Raw genomic sequence first — 9,694 nt, forward strand, 5'->3', positions numbered from 1 at the left:
CAATGAACTGTCACTGCAACCATTAAAATGTCCATTAACCAGGTCCTTCTACTTGGAATCATGTAAAAATTATTAGGCAATGCTTTCATATATTCCCTTTCAATGACAATACTCTACAGGCCATCAAGACAGTGTATACCAAACATTTCAGATACACATATGAAGTACAATGGCCCCGCCCTCTGGGTAAGGTAATCGCTCAGTGCACAACAGTTATCACGACATAAGTGTTTCTGTAATATGTGATATTGTTGATGTGGACCAAACATGGTCTGGTAAATATGCCAGGCACAACAATTACGTTGCTGATAATTGCTCCATTCAAGCCGCCGCCTCTTTTCTTGGTGGCAAATGAAATATGTCCAGTTTCCTTATGAACAAAAGTATTCTTACATTGGGTTTGCTCAAGGGATGGGAGAGGACCCAGTGACCAAGACGACTGAATGATACTTGGAGGTATTTACATACATGATGTAGTTGTGATTAAGACCACGTGATAGCGAATGGAAGTTAAATGAAGAAGGGCGCATGAAGGATGCGGGGAAGTATAGGAAGATAAGCAAAATATAGTATTGGGTGATGGTGCAGCCTTATAAACAACGTAAGGAAGAACAATAACTAATCACACAGCAGACTTCTGTTAAAATGATAACGAAAACCAAAGAATGGTTCCAGTATGGCACAACGGAGTAGTCTATCATAAGTTTATAATAAACATCTGGCGGTACAACACCCCATAATGTCTTAGAACCTGGACTTGATATATGTGGAGATATATCCAGCATTAGTAAGACGTGTTCTGGGTGTTAGTGACTCATTAACTCACTGATGGATCAGTGAGAATGTGATGATGATTTTTTCCTGCTGCTGATTCAGGTTATAATCCGTTGATTTTTCTCATCACTCAGTTGAGACACTGTTAATGTGTGTCAGTTCCTTGTATGTGGTAAATCGGTCAATGCGTTTTAAACAAACGTGGACTCACGTTTCACGTTATTTGCAAATTTCTTTACTTTAGTGGGTAAATTTATATATCCACCTAAACTTGCTCTTGATCGACTACTGGGCGGCGTTCAGGTGTCCTTGTGTGGACACTGTACGGCCAGTGTACCTTCAGTGTGTGTCGACACGGGGGAGGTGACCTGGTCGGCCAGTGTAGCCCTAGTGTTGTGGGGTATGGAAGTGTAGGACGGCAAATGTTGTCTTAATAATTTCATATATCACTCTGATGTCTTCCCTGTTTGCTCAGTGATTGGGACTTTTGATAGTTTTATGCAATATATATCATGCTCTTAAGTTGGTTTGACGGAACTCAAGTGTGTACTTGGCATTCAGGTGAGATGATAGCAATTCAATATCAAACATGTAACTACTATTAGGTATACTCGAGTTAGAGTATAATGGACATCAAACGCCAGGGAGGAGCCTCCGCCACCCTGAGTGTCCACTACAGTTCCCAGTTACGTCATGGTCAATATGCCAGCACTCACCAGGTCTCCAACCTTATCAGGAGCTGACCACTCTCTCTGTGTCTGGCATCACAACGTTGATGGATTCATATCGTCTTTGTCTTGATGTTACTTTGAACTCTTTATAAGGAGATCAGCATATGTTTATTTGGAACTTGTGGTAGTGGTAAATACGTCCATCCATTCCTCCACACCAAAAGGAATATATGTATTACTACAACCGGTTTTCATACGACATTTGGACCCCTTATCTAAGGGTTCCTGCAGCTTCAAGGTTGCTTTGCACTCAGTAGCAGGGACACGATGGACTCCTTTGAAGATAAAATGTTTTCGTGAGACTGTACTGTTTCGTTAAGCGACGATGACACATATCTTCCCTTAGGGTGACTTTTGATTCTTTTATCCGCTGTGTAGCCAAAATCAAGAGGAGTATAGTGAAATACACACACACACACACACACACACACACACACACACACACACACACACACACACACATCTCATTTGCCCTTTCACTAAAAGGGAATAAAGAAGGTGGAAGTAAAACCAGCAAAGAAGTATGAAGATGAGAAACCAATCAATAACTCCCTACCCACCATCATTACTCCCTCCCTCCTGCCTCGCCATAAATCATATCAAGTTTCTCGATTCACAGTAAAGGTAAAGCTATACAAAGGAGGAGAGGTGTGTGGTGCAGGTATGTTAAGACCAGCCGCCCGGCAGCTTAGTTATAATGAGAGAGAAAGTAAGACCAGCAATCTTGACACACAGGCTGGAAGATGGTTTCCAGCATCACTTTAACACTCTTAAGTCGGGATGACGGTACTTCCCTGGGCGGCTGGTGTCCACACATTACTGACACGGAGGATGTAAGATGGTTCCGGGTACCACTGTAACAGTCCTAAGTCGGGATGGTAGTACCACCCTGGCCGGTTGCTGACTATAACCTACTATGTATAAAGTTCTGCTGCTGTTATGTGTTGTCCCCAAGGTTGTTTAACATATACAGTACAATAATAGATGGTGAGAGTGGCTTACAACTGTCACTGGAAGTTGTGGTATAGAGTTAATGTCTGCCGGAAGGAACTGAAGTTGAAAAGGTAATTTGTTGAAGAATTAACAAAACTGGACAGGGATCATTAAATGCATGAAGAAAAACAAGTAAGAGGAGAAAACGGAAAGTGGATGGAAGTAAACGTAAGGTCGTTACGTTTGAGAAATGGAGTCTGAATGTAGAATGTGGCTGGATGGAAAGATGAAGTTACTGAGGTTTGAATACTGGAGGAATACTGCCAGCAAGGATGGAGAAGGATGACTCAGGCACAGGAGGCTGGAAGAACAGGCACGTTGCCCCAGCAATAAGGAGAGTAAAGAAAGGAATATATTTCACATGTCAAGTTTGGCAGGTTGTTGAAAGAAGCAGCGAAATATACGTTGTTGTATGGCAGTAAAACATGGATCTGCTGGAGTAGAAAGTCTTTCACAGGACAGGTAACTAGGGCGAGTCTTGTAAGAAGATAAGTTACCAAAATGAACAGTCTGTCCAAAATGAAAAATGGAATTGTGATAACAGGAAAACCCAGTAGATTTTGTGTTTTGAAGAAACATAAACCATGAACTTCAGTGGTATTTTCTCAAGATGACTTGGATAGATTTTTTAGGGAAACAGAATTTTTATAGAAGAAAAAGAAATTTATGCAGTTTACTAAATAAAAAAAGACTTTGAATGTCTGAAGATTAGAAATCAGTAAATGATAATGAATTATTACTCATCTAAATCGGATAGGTCAGGAAAAAGCAAGAAATGCTGTCTTGCTTTCAAAAAATTCCATATATAGATTATTTAAGGAGGGCTAGGAGAGGATTTGCCATACATCATCATGATAACCTGCCGCGTGAGGTAAGTCACGTATGGAATTTGTTGTAAGCAATATACTTTATGGCTTCTTGCGTAATGATATCAAATAGTACCGATACTTTGATGATATTCCTTATTTGTGGCTTATTGATAGAAATAAAGATTTACTTCTTACTAATATGGCTTGTTTGATAAACTAAATAAAGCTCACTCTTGAAATTGAGACATTGGCATTCTTAGACTAATTTTCATAGGGATGAAAACAGCCTAGATTTTAGCATATATCGTAAACCCACATATGTCTGTTCATATCATTTACTACCGCTCTACTTATCATAACAAAGTGAAACGTTCTATATTTTCATCAACGTTTCTTAGACCATTTCATATATGTAGTAAAAAATTCATTGATGATGAGCTCAGTAACATCTATGACAATTATCACATATGACAGTATACCAAACATATCCTTGATTCAGCTTGCAATCTTGCAATCTTTACAATGCTCAACCTAAAGAAGCATTTGTGAACAAAAACTTTTGCGTATATCCTATTACGCGAATTTGCTTTATCGTCTTATTTTGTTTACCATTTTGATATCAATGTAGTCATCAGCAGTAATGATTGTGGTCTGGGACAGTTTAATAACAAAAGATTCTGCAACTTTTGAGAAGGGTTGTGTTTACAATATCCTCTGTAAAGAGTGTGATCAGTTTTTCACTGATTAAACTGGTATAGTTCTTAATACTATGATTAAACAACATATAAACAGTGATAGGTATGGTCAAGATCTAATGAAATATTTGTCCAACTCAAAAGCTTTGGTCATCAACCTAACTGGAGCAGTGTTAAGGTTATCATATACACTAATCAGTCATGGATAGAAATATAGTTGAGTGGTCTCTTATCAAGTACTTTAAGCATGTTAATAAGAACAAAAATTTTGCATTACATAGATTTGATAACTTTAACGTGTCTTTAATATGAGAGAGGTGAGGTCGTCGAGGATGACCTGTGCCCTATACCCTTCACAAGTTTCTTCATTCATCCGCCGGCCTGGAGGATAAGTCTTGGCCACTGGCGGGAACAGCTAGGCCCAGCGTGGGTGGGCACATGTATCTTTGCCATACATTCCTTGGGGGGGTGGGGGGGGATCAACCCCAAGCCCCCAACACCCAACAACCAGCAGCGAACCCCACGACATAAAGGGGTAGTTCAGGGCACATAAAATCTGGCTTCGATTTCGTTAGTTTCGTTTACATGTTAGAACAGATAAGCAGATAGAAAGAAAGACACTGATAAATGTACACGCATATCTGTTATAGTAAGATTGTGGCTGATATGATACAATCAGTGTTATGGTAAGACTGTGAGATCATTCCACTGTCATGCATCATATACTCAAGTCGCATATGTAAACTCTGAAGAATAAGGTATATATTAGAGGTTTAGTGACTAAAGAAGCCAAGAAGGTTAATTGGTCTCACCCGAGATCACCTTCCACGGAAAGAGCAACGACACTACATGGGAGTACATGGGACTGCCAGACAACAGAGGTAGTGATGATCTATAACACGGTTAACAGCTGGAGAACAATAAGATATTCTAAAGCTTATTGTTCCACGGGTTGAGGTCACTGGGGAAGAGTCAGGGGGGACAAGAGATAAGTTGTGGATAAAGTTCCACTTCTGACACTGTTGTTTAGGACGATAACACGTTTTTGCTAGAGGATATTAACCCTCGTGTGTCATAGTGTCTCATGAGTAGAGAGACGAGGTAGCTGGGACTAACCCAGGGTGACAGTACGATTGTCGTCAGCTAAGATATGGTGTTCCTCCGGAGCGTGAGAGGCTCGTGTGTAGGAGGTTTTCCAAGGCTAGTGAGATATTTGGCAACTTATTATAGCCTGGGACACTAACTGCGGCAGATGGGTTGTTTTATATTTAGTTGAAACAACGTTAGTTCTGTTGACTATGAATAATGTGCTTTGTGTTAAGACACCTCACTAGTTCATACAGGTACACACCATCATCCATAGCTGTGTGCACAAGACTAGTAGAACTTAAGTCAATCTTATATCTTGTTGGTTATTGATATCCTTGTATTGGCTGTCATGTTTATGTTCATTAACAGTGTTGTCCTCATCTTCATAATAGCTGGTGATTCCAATGAGCACGTGCGTGTCTAAGTAGAATGGAATGTGCCATATGTCTATTAACTTTATGTTTCATAGCAGGAATGATGAAATGTATATGTTGTTCAGTATTATATCTTGAAACTGCATATCGTGAATCTCAGACCCGTTAATCTTCGTTCTCCGATCCTCATTGTTTTCCATGATTTTTCATCTATGTTTACATGACCTTTACTGTGAAATAGGACACTGTGGATTTCTGCGTGGATGAAGGGACAGTACGTGCACGAGCCTGAAAAGAGCACTTTCGTACGATAGATCACCTGCCTGATATCACCCATGGCTAAATTATCCACCAAAGCGTCCGAGTGGTTGACAGGATGTGATCGTCTTAATCTTCTGGAGCAGTCATTATGGCCAGGTCAGCTCAGGTCGGAGGAAACCCTGACTGACAAAACAGATGAGGCAGCTCTGCCAGAGACTTAGTGAGATATCAGAACCTTCACACGTCTGACGATGATACCATAATTCCACAGTGAATTATGAGATCGTTGCCTCTCTACCGTCACTCTTAACACAAGAATATGATGACGATGAGAGGATAGAGATGGGGGCGGGGGAAGACAGAGAGAGAGAGAGAGAGAGAGAGAGAGAGAGAGAGAGAGAGAGAGAGAGAGAGAGAGAGAGAGAGAGAGAGAAGAGGAAACATTTGCCAACAGTGAAAAAGTGCAATTTTCTCAGTCCAGACAGTGTTGGGATCGTGTTGAGAAGGAACAGAAGGTAAAACGTCACCTGCACTGGTACAGACACAAGGCAATATTAAGTCGTGGGACAAGTGCGAATTGTGAGATATGAGAAGGGTGTAGGAACTCCCCGGAGAGAGAGAGAGAGAGAGAGAGAGAGAGAGAGAGAGAGAGAGAGAGAGAGAGAGAGAGAGAGAGAGAGAGAGAGAGAGAGAGAGAATCTCATGATATAAACCTGCCCGTCCAGAGCCACAGACAGGTAAATTCATAGTGGTCTCCATAGTGTGGATGGACAGTGTTGGAGCAGACATCTGTCCTGTGCTGTTTTCCTTTACCAGTACCAGAGTGTCGTAACTCCACACTTTGTTAGTGAATCACTGAAGGACATTATCCAGGCGGTTGATCGAGTGATAGCAGTACTCTCACCTCCTACTATTACGTACCTACTATTGAAAAATATGTCATTAATTACATGCACATATACTCTACATGTACACACAACAAAAAAACTATCGCGCAGAGGGGGTTTGAAGACGTCTGTAATGATCACTGAACTACCTGTTGTACCATGCCGGTAGGGTTGGTATACGTGCCTGGAAGCCACAGGTTTCCAGAGTCCTATGCTAGACCCATGTAAGTTACGTGCCACAAGAGCGGCAGTATATTATTAACAATAAAATTACATCATACAAGGCAGTACGAACCCCTACTTTTGAATTGGTGAGTGTAATATATCTGTGAGACACACACAGCTATATGCGGCAACCCCCGCATGTGGTAGCTGCAGCATACCTCAATGTGATGCCAGGTAAACACAATAGCTTCATATTGTATAGGTGTAATTTGGGAAGAATATGTTTTACTATTGATATTGTATTATTCTATAGCACATCTGGGTTCGTGGCAGTCCATAAAGGTTATCTTACACCGCCATTTCGTGTCCATGCAGGAAATGTAATGAGACATGCGATATATTTTTGAAACAATGAAACAGCGCGGGTATAGTTCACTGCGAGCCAATGTCGAAAGGTTGTTTTTGTGGTATATCTAATTTTACCATGGAGACCTCACAAGCGACACGTGAAGCTATTCTACAGCTTCATAATGAGGGCTACAGCGACTCTGAAATTGGGAGACGTCTTGGTATTCACCGGTCAACCGTAGCACGATGGATTCGCCGACAGGCAGAGTTGGGCAACACAGACAACAGGCATCGGCGTGGGCGCCCACGTTGCACAACCCCGGAAGATGATCAGGTAATGATGTTGCATATATAGGTATACTGGACCACTTGATGTTATGTAAATAACCACATCACATGTTATATTTGCAATATGTCATCCTTTCCCTAGGCCATAGCAGCTGTCATTGCTGCTGCCCCCTTCACGCCCGCTAGCAACATTCGGGATACTCTTGGTCTGCAGTGCACGCCTCAAACTGTCCGAAACAGACATCACTCTGAGGGGCTACGTGGTCGCATACCAGCAACAAAACCTGTGTTAAGTGAGGCAAACATGGAGAGCAGGGTGGAGTATGCGTTGGAGTATGCGGACAAGCCACATCAGTTTTGGGAGAACGTCATCTTTTGTGATGAAAAAACCTTCTGCAGCGATGGTCCCCCTGCAAACAAACATGTTTGGCGGCATCCTAACACCAGGTTAGCTCTTTCTCTGTCTGTCTGTCTCTCTCTCTCACACACACACACACACACACACACACACACACACACACAGAGGTTATGCTATATAACATATTTTCCATTTTATAATGACAATTTATGGTGAGGCCAACATGAACAACCGTTCCGGAAGTGCTTTGAAACCATGGTGCCACGGCCACCACAGTCGTTTGCTGCTTGAAACGTCCTGTTGTGCTGCAGTATTACATTTGAGTTATGCACACTCATTATTTTTTAAGTGACTAACAGTGATCATGATCACTTTATACGGCATATGTAAATACTGTAGCAATAATCTCCATTTACGATGTGATATCATAATAAATAATTATTATATATTTAGTTAATATTTTTTAATTTACTTAGTTATTATCTTAATCTATATTGCAGCAACAGTTGCACTAATATGATTAAGACACACGTGTGTCTTATGTAATTTTATACATTTTATATAACCAGATACGAGACACAACATGTGGTGGGTAGCAGGAGGAGTGGGCGCGCGCGTCAGTGCAGGACTATTTGGTTGGATCCATCCATGGTGCTGGTGTCGGTGAGTTGGTGGATGTCGGGCCTGGCCACTTGACCGGACCTAGATACGTTGAGATACTGGAGGAGGTCCTGCTACCTTCAGTGGGGGCTATGCTGTTTCCAGAGCCGGAGCCATTTTACCTCGTCCAAGATAACAGCCCAGTTCACACATCCAGGGTTGTAAAGGCGTGGTATGCTCGCCATCTACGTATAACAGTGTTGCCATATCCTGCAAAATCGCCTGATCTCATCCCGATAGAGCACGTATGGGCGGCCATGCAGAAAGGCCTGCCTGACCGACAACATCGATGTCGTGCTACAGTCGTAAATGATGCTTTACAAGCATGGGAACATCTACGAAGCCCTTCTGGTAGGAACTTAACGCAGACGTTAGTGGCATCCATGCCTCGAAGGCTCAATGAAGTGTTGGCAACGGGACGAGGTTATACCAAGTATTGAAATAATAAAATTTACAGTCAAAGATTACTTTCTTAACCTCCAACAACATGTCTATGGTCATGTTATATAGAAATCTGATTTTCACTGTTAAAGGGAAGTTAACTAATGCAGATCCATGAAAAGAGTCATTACTTTTCATGTTGGTTTACTAAATACTATGATGTGGTGCCAGGTTTGTGACATACTGTTATCAGTCACACAGGTGATACTACATATTACGTGAGGTTGCTGATTAATCTAAACCAGCAGACAGATAAATCACCTCCGGTATGAAGCAGGGTGTCGTAGTTACCATGTAGTATATTATTTTACACCACGAATTTGACACTTTGCAAGAGATAATGATTACTGCAATATGCCTTACTGTGCAGAATATTACATTTACATGCTCAATTTACGTATCCCATCTACTGTACTACATACGGAAGGATATATCGTTGCCATTACATAGGTGAGGACACCCACAGGCAGGGACATCAGGGCTACCACCATCTCACAGGAAAATGTTGACTGTTCCATTATTCCACGTCTGGTGCGTCATTTTGTTTCGTACAAAAAACGCGCGATAGTTTTTTTGCTGTGTGTACGTAGTGCGGAACATCCTCCGCCTGCAGGGATTGGTGAACGAGCCAGAGGTACCCGTGGGGTACTTGGAGCGCCTCCAGGCAGTATCTGGTTGGAGTGTTCCTGTGCTCCTTACGGCCTTCCTGGCCGTAACGACGGTGGCGCTGCTCACCCTCTAGCTGTTCTGCTCCCTGATGAAGTACATACTGAGGCGCAGGGCTAGGCGTACCTATACCGGCGGTCTGGTACCAGGTCGAG

At 42.0% G+C, this 9,694-nt stretch overlaps 1 protein-coding gene across 1 annotated transcript; it reads left to right on the plus strand.

Annotated features, from left to right (window-relative positions):
* The first annotated feature begins 6,959 nt into the window (after positions 1-6,959).
* On the plus strand, positions 6,960-8,868 carry LOC139747755 (uncharacterized). Its single transcript, XM_071660347.1, has 3 exons — positions 6,960-7,460; positions 7,557-7,861; positions 8,342-8,868. The coding sequence occupies exons 1-3, from the start codon at positions 7,224-7,226 to the stop codon at positions 8,466-8,468; spliced, it is 669 nt and encodes a 222-aa protein (XP_071516448.1). The 5' UTR covers positions 6,960-7,223; the 3' UTR covers positions 8,469-8,868.
* The last annotated feature ends 826 nt before the right edge of the window (positions 8,869-9,694 follow it).

This window comes from Panulirus ornatus, chromosome 70 (assembly GCF_036320965.1).
Source record: "Panulirus ornatus isolate Po-2019 chromosome 70, ASM3632096v1, whole genome shotgun sequence".
Taxonomy (NCBI): domain Eukaryota; kingdom Metazoa; phylum Arthropoda; class Malacostraca; order Decapoda; family Palinuridae; genus Panulirus; species Panulirus ornatus.

What these genes read in the sequence shown, in the direction of transcription:
- LOC139747755 (XM_071660347.1), top strand. Translation starts at nt 7,224, where the DNA reads ATGTCGAAAGGTTGTTTTTGTGGTATATCTAATTTTACCATGGAGACC. An exon ending in CAACCCCGGAAGATGATCAG is followed by an intron (nt 7,461 to 7,556) that starts GTAATGATGTTG and finishes TCCTTTCCCTAG; the next exon opens with GCCATAGCAGCTGTCATTGC. An exon ending in TGGCGGCATCCTAACACCAG is followed by an intron (nt 7,862 to 8,341) that starts GTTAGCTCTTTC and finishes TTATATAACCAG; the next exon opens with ATACGAGACACAACATGTGG.